The sequence below is a fragment of the Anomalospiza imberbis genome, chromosome Z (genome assembly GCF_031753505.1).
Source record: "Anomalospiza imberbis isolate Cuckoo-Finch-1a 21T00152 chromosome Z, ASM3175350v1, whole genome shotgun sequence".
In the NCBI taxonomy this organism is placed as follows: Eukaryota; Metazoa; Chordata; class Aves; order Passeriformes; family Viduidae; genus Anomalospiza; species Anomalospiza imberbis.
Window position 1 is genome coordinate 1,682,655 of NC_089721.1, and position 14,597 is coordinate 1,697,251.

The 14,597-nt window shown below is 43.6% G+C and overlaps 1 protein-coding gene and 1 long non-coding RNA gene across 10 annotated transcripts in view; one reads left to right on the forward strand and one right to left on the reverse strand.

The window, feature by feature from the left end:
• Positions 1–11,453, forward strand: part of PIAS2 (protein inhibitor of activated STAT 2) — a 31,739-nt gene extending 20,286 nt beyond the window's left edge. For 3 of the 9 annotated variants that reach the window (XM_068176274.1, XM_068176280.1, XM_068176278.1), the window contains 8 exons: positions 1,495–1,600; positions 2,156–2,229; positions 3,055–3,215; positions 3,813–3,946; positions 4,387–4,555; positions 6,762–6,901; positions 8,773–8,810; positions 9,463–11,453. In XM_068176274.1, coding sequence (XP_068032375.1) covers positions 1,495–1,600; positions 2,156–2,229; positions 3,055–3,215; positions 3,813–3,946; positions 4,387–4,555; positions 6,762–6,901; positions 8,773–8,810; positions 9,463–9,654 — 1,014 coding nt within the window. In that variant the 3' untranslated portion in view covers positions 9,655–11,453. Of the gene's footprint in view, positions 1–1,494; positions 1,601–2,155; positions 2,230–3,054; positions 3,216–3,812; positions 3,947–4,386; positions 4,747–6,761; positions 6,902–7,403; positions 7,463–8,281; positions 8,444–8,772; positions 8,811–9,462 lie in introns of those variants that run through there. The other 6 variants (XM_068176275.1, XM_068176279.1, XR_010994416.1 and 3 more) reach the window with 5 other exon arrangements.
• A 1,125-nt stretch (positions 11,454–12,578) lies between these two features.
• LOC137465431 (uncharacterized) lies at positions 12,579–14,166 on the reverse strand. The gene is made up of 3 exons (XR_010994650.1): positions 13,970–14,166; positions 13,575–13,683; positions 12,579–13,097 (listed from the first exon to the last, which is right to left on the reverse strand). It is a non-coding gene; the product is annotated as an uncharacterized lncRNA (long non-coding RNA).
• Positions 14,167–14,597: the final 431 nt, after the last annotated feature.

Genomic DNA, 14,597 nt, shown 5'->3' on the forward strand with positions numbered 1-14,597 from the left:
TGTTTGTGTTAATTCTGGATGCAGTTATCAAAGCTGTTTTCTCTACGGGGTTTTATTCAAAATCAAATTCTCTGGACTAAAAATACCACAAATTTCAAAGAGACTCCAGTATAAGCTTTTATATTAAAATTTTAAAAAGAAATTGGATTGAAAGGTAATGTTCAAAAAATAAATGAAGGGCAGTGCTGACATCAAAGGATGATTTTCTAGAGCAGGGATGGAGACAAAGATCTGAGCTACTGCTTCCCAGTCAAAGCACAGAATCTTAAAATGGCTCCAGTCCTGTGTGTGGTCTTGGCCTCTCATGCTGAGGCCTGCTAGCTTTCCTCCCTTTATGCCAAAATATACTCTGATGGAAGCAGATGACTTGGAATGCTTGGACATCCTCCCCTTGGCCTGAGAGGTGAAGCGAGTTCTGTGGTTTAGTGCTGGTGCCAGAATTTGCTGCTATTCATCCTCAAAAGTGAGACCCTGGGGAGCAGGACCCGGTGTCACATAAGGGCTTGTTGGCATGGACTGGGCTGATACTGGAGGGCTGCTGAGTCAAGGGGGCATAAAGCCCTCGCTGCTGGGCAGACTTGAGCCTGTAGAATCCTCTGTAAGGCAACAGGTGGCCATTCTTTAAGGAATAAAACAAAAATCTGGTTTTCTTAATGGTTTGTTGTGCAATTAGAATGCTTTATCTGCTGCTCTAAATAAGAGCTGGTTTTCATATAGGTGGTACAGGAGGAGCAGGGCTGTAGGAGTCGTTTGAAGTTCCTGTGTAGTACCCCGGCAGTGCAGGAGCCATAGGAAGATGGCTGACAGGCAGTGGAAATAAGAGGTCACAGGTTGTTCTTGTTACATGGATGAAACCATTATTATCCTGCAGCACTGGGGCTTGCAGACTTTTCATTAGTGACCTAGAAGAGGGAGTGAACAGCGAACAAAAGAAGCTGACAAGTGGTGTGAGTTAGGGAGGAGTAGAAAATGCTGGGGAATGGGGCCAGGCTCAGTGGAACGGACATGGTGTAACAAGGCTGGGCTTAGAAGTACAGAACAAGCTAAAGAAAAGGTACAAAGAAACTGGGGCAGCTCTGTACCATCTGAAGCTGTTGTTTTGTCAAGTGATTCTTTGAGCTCCCCACTGACACTGGAAAAAAGGGGAAGATTAAGGAGACAAAATGTAAGAAATTCTTAAAAGACTACATGTATGCAATGTGTCACATATGATCTTTCCAGGAGAAGAGCTCAGATTGCCTCTTGGTTGTGAAGTTACCTCTTAGTTCAGTCATAACTGGAGTAGGATAATTAGACCTGGTTGGCCAGAGAATTCTGGCAGAATGTTGGACCTCCACAGAATTGAAGTTGTCTGTCAATGCTCTTAATAATGATTAAGCAAAAAGTCACATTTTTGTTTTTACTGTATGCTACAACTAGTGTAAATAGTCATGTATTGTCATAGTGAGAGTACAATATGAAATCAATGTTTAATGTTTAATTCTTCCTTTGTAGAATTACTCCATGTCTGTGTATCTGGTTCGCCAGCTCACCTCAGCTATGCTTTTGCAAAGGTTAAAAATGAAAGGTATCAGAAATCCTGATCATTCCAGAGCACTAAGTAAGTAATTAACTTGCCTGTCTGTACTTTTGGAGGGTGGTTAGTGACTCTTTAAAACTATAATTGGTAATACAGAAGAGATTTGCTATATTTTGAGAATAAAGTCCATGCCCAGGGTTTCACAGGTTCCCTTGGCTGTTGGTGAGGCATCACACTCTTTTTCAGTGAGGGTTTTTAGGGAGCATGCCCAGAGATACCATCTGAAATGTGGTTTTGGGAATGCCACAAGCACCCCTTACTATGCTGGGCTGTGAGGTGCAGCTAGATGTCCTGAGTTCTCTTCACCTCTACCTCACTCACTCATCATGGTTTATTTATCTCTTGACATGTTGGGTTGAGTTTGCTCTGTGTGGTTTTACTGCATCTGCAGTCCAACAACATCTGATAATGTGATGCAGGTTGCCTGTTGCTGATAAGTAATGAAACTGTTGTTGTAGGTGAACTAGTTTCCTAGATTAATTTTTTTAGATAGCTGAAAGAAAAGTGTATGTACTGCTGAATCAAGGTTAACATTTGAAATAATGACCTCTATGCATAACTTCTTTATTTGAATAGTTAAAGAAAAACTAACTGCGGATCCGGATAGTGAGGTTGCCACAACCAGTCTGCGTGTCTCTCTGATGTGTCCTGTAAGTATGGCTGGAAATTTCCAGATAACATTCATATTTTCATCTGTAGTGCAGAATTGGGGTGCTTTTCAAAGGCCTTGCTTTAGAAACCTCACTTGTTTTATGTTTTATTAGCAAGCTAAGATAAAATAGTGGGGAGAAGCAGCAGTAACCCAGCTGTGGTTTAGGACTGTGGATGCCTCAGCTGTGATGCACTGAGTCAAGCTGCTGCTTGTGTACAGTGAGGCCTGTAAAAGGATTAATCTCCTATATTGACGTGCTGAGGCTAATCAGGCAGGCTGACAGAATAATTAAAGAATGGAAAGATAATTAAAATCTCTTACCTCCTCATCTTGGTGGCTTTGCCTATACTGCAGATACAGTTTGCAGAAGCAAACAGAAAAACAGGCGACCACCTTATAACAAGGTAATGCTGCCTTGAGGGTTCTCTTGTCAGGAAGAAATTGGTAATTCTGAGTGTAATAAGTACCTGGAGCTCAGGAAAACACCTGAAATATTGGGTTAAAAGAAAATTACAGAAGTGGGTACTTCAGTTGATTGTTTACTATAAATGAAATCCTGCAAATAACATTGTTTCAGGTCCATTAGAAGTCTTTCTGACTGTTCTCAGTGTGGTGAAGCCTTGGAGCAGGGCTTAATTTTTCCTTTGGGAGCTCTGTGTGGGTGCTGTAATGGGGTGGATTTACTTGCAGCACCCTTAGCCCCAGGCACTTCTGTAGTGAGCAGGAAGAGTTGTTTCACCAGGTGCCTCTGGATTCATTGTTAACCATTCAGGCCTGTTTCTCTGTCTTCTGTTCTGACTCCCTTTAAATGCATCTCCTGCAGTTGGGAAAAATGAGACTGACAATCCCATGCAGGGCTGTGACTTGCACACACCTGCAATGTTTCGATGCTGCTCTTTATCTTCAAATGAATGAAAAGAAGCCTACCTGGATCTGCCCTGTCTGTGACAAAAAAGCAGCTTACGAGAGCCTTATACTAGATGGGTAAGAGACTGGCTTTGCAGATTACACAGTTACTTAAAATTTTCATTATGTACTCAGTAGCTACTTTTGTGACTTGAAGTTTAGCCGTTTCATACTTTTTTTTGTCAAAATACTTCAGACTAGAGGAGCCATTAGACTCCTTTAGTTTCTCTTCCCATAATGAACTATGTACATTTATCTCCTAACTAAACCATCAGATTCCTGAGTCTCAGTGTATTTCCTCTGGAGAAACATAAATGCAACATAAAAGGACAGGTCTTCCTTTTACATGTCTCTAACCCTAAAAGGTGTTAACTTCAAAATGTAGCTTCTAACTCATCACAGTTGTCTAACTTGGTTCAAGGGGTGATGGATTCTGCTTCAGTATGGCAATCTGTGCATTGCAGTAGTGTTGGAGTGAATTATGGATGGGTTGGGATAATCTTATTTTCTGATATCTGCACAGGCTGTAATTACAGGCTTTCAGGTAAAGAGGAACTAGGGGGAGAGGAGACACAGTGGGTAGAAGGTGATCATAATTATCTTTCTATCTGTGTCTCCTTTTCACTTAGAATAAAAATGTCACTTAGAATCAAAAGTGAAACTTTATTTTTTCAGCCTCTTTATGGAAATCCTAAATGAATGTTCTGATGTGGATGAGATCAAATTCCAGGAGGATGGCTCCTGGTGCCCCATGAGGCCAAAGAAGGAAGCTGTGAAAGTGTCAAGTCCACAGTGCACCAAAATAGAAAGTATGTACATCTGGTTGCAAACCAGCACAAAATCTTAGAGACTTAGTTGTAGCTTGGATAATGTGTGTGGATGTTGGTGTTTGCTTTGTGGAGGGCTTACTACTACTAACCTTCTTGTATTTAAGCTAGAAAAGAAAGGGTTGTATCTCTTAAAGTGCTTTTTTGGTCTTTGTCTTTGCTCCTTATGATAGCAGTTAAGAAAATGAAAAGTTGCTTTTGTTTTACATCCTTAAAATGACAAGTGAAAACAAAAGTTTGTTCTTTAATAATCTCAATGTGACACAGAAGAGTCACAAAGCAGGTACTGGGGCAAAATATTATTTGTAATGGCTAGGAAGGTGATCTGGTATACAGGATATGGGTTCCTGGTTCTCTTGCAAATAGAAACTGCTGACATCACCAGCTTTTGGAGAACAATGTTGTTTTATTTTCTTGTTCAGGTTCCAGTGTTGTTAGCAAACCATGTTCCGTGACAGTGGCCAGTGAGGTAAACAAGAAGGTTGATGTTATCGACTTGACAGTAGAAAGCTCTTCTGATGAAGAAGAAGATCCTCCAGCCAAAAGGAAGTGCATATTTATGTCTGAAATACACGGGAGCCCAACCAAAGGGTTTGTCAATTTTAAAATTAGTTGTTATTCTGTAATGTCTCAGCTAAACTGATCTGTAGGGAAATGTACTTGGAATCCAGCTCTGCACTTGCAGAGGAGAATGTCTAGGCCTCTCCTGTAGAAGGTTGTATTGATGCAGTAACTTTGTACAGGCAAAACACTATTAAATAGATTTTCACCTCACAAAAGAACTTTTTTTTTGCACTGACTGTTGCTGTGTTTTCAGGGACATTTCTCCATAGAAAAGGAATCTGACTAAGCTAGTGGACAGTGTTCTCCTGAGAAAGTAGATTATGCCAAGTGGAGGAACTTCATGCATTCTTGCTGAGTTAGTGTCATCTTAAAGGCTTTTCTCTTGCTGTCTGCTATATCCTCGATCTAATCTGCTCTGGTGCCCAGGGAATGAGACTGTGTTATGTGTTTCATCCATCCTGTCAGTCTTGGGAGGGAGCCACTTTGCTGTTTTGAATCAAGATGAGCTTTTCCTCCATCTCTCTTGTTAAATTCTGGAATGTCTTGGATGCTTTTATTGGCTGTGGTCATCAGTCAGTCCTTCACCTTGATTAGCACAATCAGTGACTTCCCAAGTCCTCTGGCAACTCCTCCATCTTTGTAGTCAGGCCTGACTTCGGCACCAGGCTTGACCAGCTTCTCTGCTGCTGTGCCACCTTCTGTCTGTCCTGATCTATGCACCTCAGCTTGGGTGCTGCTTGTGGCTCCCATGTTTCTGCTCTTGGCCCATGGGGCACCCCAGACCTGCAGGGAGTGAGGGCCACTGGTCAGGCTCACCAGCACTCACTGCTCCAAGCTCAGCTTTTAGTAATGGCTCATCAGTTAGTGTTGCTGCCTGCATGAGGTGTGTCTGTGTCTCTCTGTGTAGTGGCTTATGACCTGTACTAAAATAATAATAATAATAAACCCAATCCCCTTCTGTTTTGAAGGTTCCCCTTCTGTTTCAGAAGTAATGAGCAGGTGTGGTGAGTCTCTAGTCCACAGGAATGTCTGTGTGGTCCTTGGTGAACAAGTAGTTGGTCATCTTCAACCACTTTCAGCAGTGATACTGCAGTGCTGTTGCTTTTTTGAGGATTGTGGAGGAGTCCTTCTGCAAGAGACTCTTCCTCACTTTTACAAGAAAGTGTAGCTACAAATACATCTTTTCATGACGTTTCAGAAGGCACCAAGACTTCCTTCCGTGCTCCTATGTTTGAGATGGCTACCTGCAACTGTAATTGTAGGAGGACTGATTTCTTTTCTCTCAGTGACCCATGTATTTTCCTTGATTTTTGGGTATGGATATGGCATATTTTCATTCTTCAAATTCAGATCAAAGCCAGGCTTTTGGGGTTTAGCTCCTTGAAACAGTGTTGTCTGAATGCTAGTTTTGGGAAAACTGGGGTGTCTTCGTAGAGGAAGCAACAATATAGGCTGAAGTGTGAGAGGTGCCTGAGAAGGGAGGGACTGAAATCCAAGGTTCTGACATCAGAAGTAGGTTAACAGGTAGGAGTGTGGGAAGGAAGATGAGTGGATAACACTAAAGGCTGGAGGGAGCGATGCAGAGCATCTGGGAGCAGAATTCTGTGCGTTTCCACCTGACTTGGAGCTCATGAACTATTCTGTGCATGTGGCTGGTGCCTGGGCACCTCTGGCGGTGTTTGTAAGGATGCTGCCAAGAGGTCAGGCAGCATGAGGGGAAGCAGAAGGGTTGTAACATGCTCCTTGAGAGCTGAACTGGAGGCTGTGAGTAAAAACAGGCTTATATTTAACTCCCACCTGTGTAATTTGTCTCATCCTGTGGGGCAGGATAATGGTCAGTTGTGCCCTTGGTGTAACAGGTGGGCTCTGAGCAGCAGTTCTGTGGAGAAACCAAACGGAACACTCTCCTCCCGGCTCTGGTCACCTTTACGTCCCTCTGTGGGTGCTCACAGATGCCCATTTGTCTTTGTTGCCAATGACTCCAGCACTGTACTTTGTTTTAATGCCAACTTGCTCTTATGTCACAGCTGCTGTTGAGAGCTGAGATACGGTCATGTTATTATGAAGATTGTTATGAAAAAGGAATTTAGAGTGGAGTACTGTGTAGTGAGTAGCCACGCTGTAGTTGTGTTGTCGCACGGTGACTTGTGAATGAGAGTGCACAGCAGTGCATGGTTTCCCTTGTGCAACTAACAGCCAGGTTGTTTGTAATTTCTCATGCTGTTTGAAACAGGGTTCTCATGTATCAGCCATCTACTGCCAGAGTGCCCAGCATGACGACGGTCGATGCTGCTGCTATTCCTCCTTCATTAACAGACTACCCAGTACCATTCCATCATCCACCAATATCCAGTATTTCATCAGACTTGCCAGGTAGGTGCTGGGTGTTTTTCATGTATGTTCTGACAACAGTATTAATTTACGGGGTGGGTAGAAATTGGAAGAATTTATTAACTCTTTGTTTTTAGTTGTTTTTTTTTTTTTTTTTTTAATGGAACAAGTCTATATGCAGTATGGCACTGATGTGATGTCTAGACAAACCTAGTACAGGCCCATTTTCAGATTGCATTTTGCAGCAGTGATGTGACAAGCACTGCTTTTGGGGTACAAACTGGCACTTGAGCACAGCAGCCAGAAACTGCTCTTGCTGTGCTCAGCCAGACTTTGTGTAAACATCCTGTAGTTACTTGTTGTAGATGCGAGGGAGAGTAGTTGCTTGTTTTAGTTACTAGAGGTGTGAGGGTGCTGACTCATCCCAGCCCTCAGTGTAGTTACTCTGCTAGCTGATTGTAGTGGTGCTCTGTCTAGACTGTATGAAAAAGGTTAAGGTGAGCTACAATCTGTGAGCTGACCTCTATTGACTTTCTTTACCTAGACATACCCTAAATGCCTATGATGTATTCTTCAACACTGCTGCTAAATATCAGACAAAAGGTGGGGATACTGATTGTTTTCTATCCTGGCTCCTTGAAAAGAACACTGTGTATAGGGACTCTGGGGGTTCTCTTGGCCAGAGCCAAGGAAGTGGTGACTTGTGGTGACAGGTGTCACTTTGGCCTCCTGTACTTCCCTTTCCCTGCTCCATTGCCTGTCTCCATTCCTCCCCTGCAACATCTCTGGGTTTTTTCCTCTTCTTTCAGCACCAGTTTGGCAATGAGATGGATATCATTCCCCTTGTTTCTCTGTCCATTTTGGCTCCCTTACTGCTCCCTCCCTCCACTTCTCCCTTGTTAAGAAATCAGTAGTCTTCCCAAATTGAATAGGAGAATAAGCTGAGAGAATAGAAGTCTAGAACTGTTGTTCAGTTCTTACCAACCAAGTTCTAGAACTTGTACAGACAAAAGAAGCTGTCAGTTCTGTAAATGCAGCTGACCTTCAAAATCTCCTTCAAAATTTTTCTTTAATGGAAAAGAGGAGGAGAGATGTCACAGGCCGGAAGAGATTTGGAGGTGAGGGGAGAGGGAGGGAGTATATCATTTCTTTCTGTTGACATAGCAAACACAAGGCCAATATTTAGGAAAAAAAAAAAACAAACAACCAAAAAAAAAACCAAAACCCAAAAAAAAAAACCCAAAACAAACAAACAAACAAAAAAAAGTGGTAATTTCTTATTGATTTCACAATTCTAAACATCTTGCCCTAAATGCTTACATGCAAATGGTGTTTAAGATGGACACTAGTTGTCACTGCTCTTGGAGGATATACATTGAACTACTTGTAGTTTCCTCTTCTTCGTTCCTTTTATTTGTCTAGACACAAAACGGGGATGATATTAGAAATGTTTCCTTATTGGCTGCCCGTGGGTGGAGGAAGAGACCTGCTGCTTGTTTTTGGACTTGTGCATGTTGTGACTTTACTTCATTCCAGCATCTTTAATGTGATGACACTCTTCATGTCCCAGTTTGGCCAAGTCAGGTACAATATGCAGTGAAACTTGCATTATGAACCAACAGCTCCAAATGGCAACCTCCATCTAAGCAACCACATTGAACCACCCTGCAGTATTCAGTGAATAATACATCATTATGTCATCCTCATTATTAGAAAGAGCCACTTGTACTAGATAATTCGTTTTGCTGCTGCCTGAAGTAGTCGTTGAGAGTGGTGTCACAGTGGTATATTCCATTTAGAAACTCTTTATGAATTGCAAAATCTATCCTACAACCACAAAAAAAAGTCCTTAAAATTGTTGTGTGTGAATAAAAGAGAGGCTTGTCTATTTATCATCCTTCTCTTCTTCCTAGGTCTGGATTTTCATTCGCTAATCCCAGTTGATTCACAGGTACGTTTCTGATCTGTTGTGGGGTTAATTTCCAGGTCTGATTTTTGTGACGATGTGCTCCAGTAATTATCAGGGTGTCATCATCCAAACTGTGTTTGCAGTTCACTTGCTTAGACCTAACCACGGTCTAGGAAAACCTAGCAAAAACTGGTAATGAAGATGCATTAAACAGGATTCAGTTTAGCCTTTCTATGATGAACCCAGGCCTGGAAACTCATTCTTTACGGATAGTTTGCCTTTTTAAAGTAAATATGTGCTCAGCACTGACTTGAATATACCCAGAGTGTATCTGAGGCCCTGGCATAGGCTGCACAGAGCAGCTGTGGCTGCCCCATCCCTGGAATTGTCCAGGATGGACAGGGCTTGGAGCAGCCTAGGGTAGTGGAAGGTGTCCCTACCCCTGGCAGGGGATGGAATGAGATGAGTTATAGGGTTCTTCCAAGCCAAACCATTCTGGAGAACAAAAAGGGGAGGGTGAGGGAGGAGGTTCATGACTGCTGTTCCTGCTTGGTCACTGATGTGCAGAACTCCGGTTCTCGCCTTGGTCCCACTAGGAACACGCCTGGTGCTTGTTGTGTGGGGAAGATGTATCTTCAGAGCATACATTTCCCTCATGCAGTTAGTTTCTTCACTCTTCATTGTTTGTTTCAAGCAGTACTGTCCTCCTATGTTTTTGGATAATCTCACCTCAACCTTAACAAGCAGCACGCCTGGCAGCATCATCACCTCCACCAGCCACCACGAGAGCAGCATGCACGTTAGCTCCTCGAGCCAGGCCGAGGCCGGCGTCATCACCAGCAGCGGCGGTGGCGGCAGCGCGCCCGACATCATCTCCCTGGACTGACCCTCGGGGCAGCACGGAACCCCGTAGGCATTGCACACAGCTGCTGCTGCTCCTCCTTCTTTCCCCCCCCGCCATCACCACCCCCCGGAATTCCAGCACCTCGGAGCTCACGCTGATATTTATTGAAAGGATTTGCCTCCTGGGAGAGTGGGGTGAATTTCGTTGATGCTTGGAAGAGAAGCGATAGGAAGACTTTTGATTGGGTTTTTTATTTTTCTTTCTCCTGCTCGTTGAATAGCTGGTATAGAAAAGGCCCTTTTGAGAATACATGTTCAAGCTTTTAGTTCGTTCTGGGGATATTGACTTTCTGTTGTGTGGATTCCATGAGTGCTTTTTAATTTTGGTGTAAAACACAGCAATAATGTAAAAACAATTTTTTTTTTTTAATAAAGAAAAGCACTTACTTGCTCTAGGACAGCAGTTAGGAAAGAGGTGCATAAGTGTAGGAATTTAGTGAATTTGTAATATTTTCACTGGGGCCTGTAATAAACTTCATTAAGAGAATGAAGCTTTGAAATAGCCATGACGTGTTTTATGTTTTGTTCCCCACCTCCCCCTTACCTGGGGACGTAGTGGAAGCCTCTATAAATGGAGTTGTTGGGGGTTTTTTCCTAGTTTCATGTTGTTCACAAATGCAACAAGAGCCTAAGCTGTGACCTCTTCCTCTTTATGTTTTTTGAGCTAGGAAGGGGACAGACTATCTATGCAAACCCTGCATCACACAGTCTCTCTGCTGCCATGTTATAATTGGGACACCTTGCCACCACCAAAAACTCACATTTTACAGTTGAATGTACAGCTGCTTTCTGTGGTTGCTGTAAGGAGATGAAATAGAAAAGACTTACTCCAGTGCAGGAGTGTTTTCTAGGATTTCTTGGTTATGGTTTCCATATTTTCAGCAGCTGCTGTATTCCATGTGGACTGTGAGGGAGGCTTGGCTTTTTAGGAAATAGAAGCCATAGCTGCACAGTGTCCTCACCTAATTTTGAATTGTGTGTTTAGGGCTTAATGATGCTTTGCCCCACATTTCCTGGCCTCCTGATTGTTGCTTTTCTACTTCAAAGGGAACAACTTCCCCGTTTTACTCCTCTGATGACCGTGCTGCTTTGTTAGTGTGTATGCAGTGTCTGCCCACACACACCTGGGGATAACCTCAGCAGTACTGTATGTGGAAGAGGTTACAGACTAGGAAAACCAAGTCATTTCCATGGAGCTGGAATAATGGTATTGTCTATGTATGCTGAAATAACAGCTTTTTCAAGTGTTGTGTTTCTGTTAAGTAACTGTATTTGAGATTATTTCTTCCCTAAAGACCAGATCTTACTTTTTTTGCTAATTTTATGTTCATTTTTTCTTACCTCTTTAGTTGGATGTCTGGTGCTTTTTGCCTTCCAGTACTGTTACAGTATTTGAACCAAGTACATGGAAATATATTGAAATAGGATGTTTTGTAATTTTTGTGTGCCCTATACCCCTACCTTTAATGCTGCATTACTGTTCCTTATTGCCTTTTTTGTATGATTTTTCAAACAGTCTTGAGTTCACATGTTGGTCTTAATAGGGCACCAATATTTCTTTTCTTTTTTCTTACCAGTTTAATATTTTGTACCTGTTAAGGATCAGTTGTTAGCATGATTTATTTCCAATAAAACCATGCTTGTTATGAAGTTTTTCTTGATGGCCTGCAGCAGATCAGTGCTTTCTGCATCACCATTGCACGTCGACTTGACCTGTGAGTGTGGAAAGAGGTTCCAAGAGTAATTCTGAATAAAAGATTTAAAACTGGTCTCTGCTGAAAATGCTGTTTGTCCTCTTAATGTCAAAGTCGAGTGTGGCTGAGGGGATGAGAACATCTCGCATGTACATCAGGGAAGTGAAGTAAGGACAAGTGTCCTTAGGATGTGCTCAGAGTATAATAAAATACAGCTGCAGTTTTGTAAACTACTCTGCCACATGCAGCAGGCAGTAACTGGGGCTGAGGCAGGATTGTGTTCTTCAGCTTCAAACCTTCCAGAGCCATGACACCAGCAGAGCAAGCTGAAGACATTTGAGCCTGGACTGTCACAGGCCGTGGTGTGTGTGCACTTCCTGCAGTGCCAGTAAGTACAAAGCTTGTCTAACCCCTGAATCCTTTAACTCTGCTGGGAATGAGGGTGTGCCAAGGTGTCTGAGCAGTGCAGTGTCCTCTTCCATCTTCCTGCTTCCACAAGAGAACCAGGAATTTGTTGGGATGGTTGGGGAGGGGCACAGGGGCTGCAGCTGAGGTGGAGCCTGCGCCGCTGCCATGCTGCTCAGCCAAACTGGCCAGTGGAGCTAGGTGTGGCTTTGCTTTATTTCCCTTTCAGCAAATCCTAAAACACATCAGAATGTCTGTCCAAGAACTTTCTAGCAAGAAAAAGCTTGGAGAAAAGGTTAGATAAGGTCTTGCCTGTTTCTGCTGTGGGAGTTTATGGTTGCTGCTTTGAGTGGACTGAATCAAATACACTTTTGATCCAGCTGCAGAAGGGCAGTAAAGCTGATGAGATTAACACAGGAATTCCCCCCCACTGCACAGATAACAGCATGCTGTGAAAGCCTTGCTCCATGCACTGGCCTTCTTCCCCTCACGCATTCATTTGCTGATGTTTTCTGCAGTTTCTGGAAGTGAGCTAGTTGCTAAAATTCTGGTGACAGGAAGACTCTGCCTTCTTAGAGGCTCTCAGCCTGAACTGGGCTTCTGATTTTCATATTTGCCATCAGATAAAGCTGTCGGAGAGCCATGGAGGCAGGCCTTTGCTGCCCCACACCACACCTGCTCCAGGAGACTGCACCCATCCAGCAGCAGGAACAGGCATTTCCTGAATCGGAAAATAGCATGGCCACAGCCCCAGGGCAGTGCCCGTCCCTGTGCCGGCACTGCTGAGGCACCTCCAGAGCTGGGGACAGCTCTGGGCCCTCAGGACAGACAGACACTGAGGGGCTGCAGCGTGTCCAGGGCAGGGAACGGAGCTGGGAATGGGCTGGAGCCCCAGGAGAGGCTGAGGGAGCTGGGAAGGGGCTGAGCCTGGAGAAAAGGAGGCTCAGGGGGGACCTTGTGGCTCTGCACAACTCCTGACAGGAGGGGACAGCCGGGGGGGTCAGGCTCTGCTCCCAGGGAACAGGCACAGGAGGAGGATGCAGTCCTAGGCTGTGCCAGGGAAGGTTTAAGTTGGACATTAGGAAGAAATTCTTCACAGAGGGTGATTGAGCATGGGAATAGGCTGCTCAGGGAGGAGATGTCACCATCCCCAGAGGTGTTCAAGGAAAGACTGGATGTGACACTCAGCGCCATGCTCTGGGTGACAAGGTGGTGGTGGGGTCACAGGTTGGACTCGATGACCTCAGAGGGCTTTTCCAATCTAATTCTTTCTGTGATTCTGAACTGCCATCCTTTTGCCATCCACCCCCCAGAGCACAGAGGATTCCTGCTAGGAAATCAAAGAACATGTATTTTGTCTGAGAGGACAAAACCTGACAATTCAGCAAGAATTCCTGCCAGAGCAACAGTGATGGGAGGCACTTGCTAGGTTAAAAATAATTGTGGTCTAGGCAGACTGTACAGAACACCATTAGTCCTAGGTGATTTTTTTTTTTAAAGCAGGTTTTTGACACAGGCAGGAGTGGTCACAGATAACATACAGGCAACAACAACCACATAAGTCAAATTCGGATGTAATTTTTTTTTTTTTTTAATTAGTTGGTCATGTCATCACCATACTTTGTTAACACTGTGTGTATTCAATGTGACACTCTAAAAAATTTCCATTTCCTTCCTGGTTTTAAGAGCAAACTGTCAGGACAAGACTGGGCAGTGCATCACACACCATGAAACAGGAGTGATTACAACTTACCTAGGAAGTTATCCAGAGGTGGAACAAACTTCTTGAAGCCTTTGCCTTTACCTGTGCCAATCACAACTTGCCAGGGATCTCCAGACAGAATCTGCCAATGATCAAAGATGGACTGGAAAAACCTGGCTGCCAGTGTTGGATCTCAAATTGGCGGTAAAATCTAGTGGGACGGAAAAAAAATAAATGAAAAAGGGATGAGCTTGCTATGGGAAAAAATAGGATTGGCTTATTGTGTGTTTCTGCATAGACAAAACCCTAGAACACCCTAATGGTAGCTAGGAAACAGCTGCTTTCCAATTAATTCTTTAAAGTAGGTAAAAGTGAGGCCAACTCCCACTCACAGAAAGATCTCATATGCCATTTAATTGCCAATAAAAAAGCAAAAATTCAATTCACATAGAACGCGATATGGAGAAAAAGGTGTTTCACATGTCACAGGAACTGACCTGGTCAGCTTGGGCTCCTTGGGCCATTATAAGGACCCAGAAGTGTTAATTCAGTGTTCAGAGGCAGCCAAGATGAGAAATAGAGTGCTTGCACCTGTTAGGAAAGGAACAGGACACAAAACAATATGTTCAGTGACAGCCTGTCCTCTGTCATGAACCTGTGCAGCGTGGCTCTATTATTATCAAAGCAATTACTGCAGAGAAGGTTCCAGAAGGGGAACATGAACAAAGCCCTGAACACACTCAGCCAGGCTGGGACCCTCCAGCGTGGGAAAGGCAGCAGATCCAGAGGGCTAAAAATTAAACCTGGGGGAAAAACCTCCGAAATACTCAAACCCAGCCATGCAAGTATGTAAATTATTTTTTCAAGAAGTTAGGTTGCCAGTTTAGACTTTTTAAGTTGGCCATCTCTTATTTCATTACTGATTACATAAGCAGGTACCACACTGATGGTTTGAAAGGAGACACCTCCAAAATAAAACATGGCATTTCTTGCAGTTTTCACATGAGGAGTTCCAAATGTGCCCCATGAAATCTCCCAATGCCACAAGATACTCCTGAAGTGCATTTTTAAAAAGGCAGGAGTGAAATGGGACACAAAAACAGACAACAGTACCAGAGGAAGGGC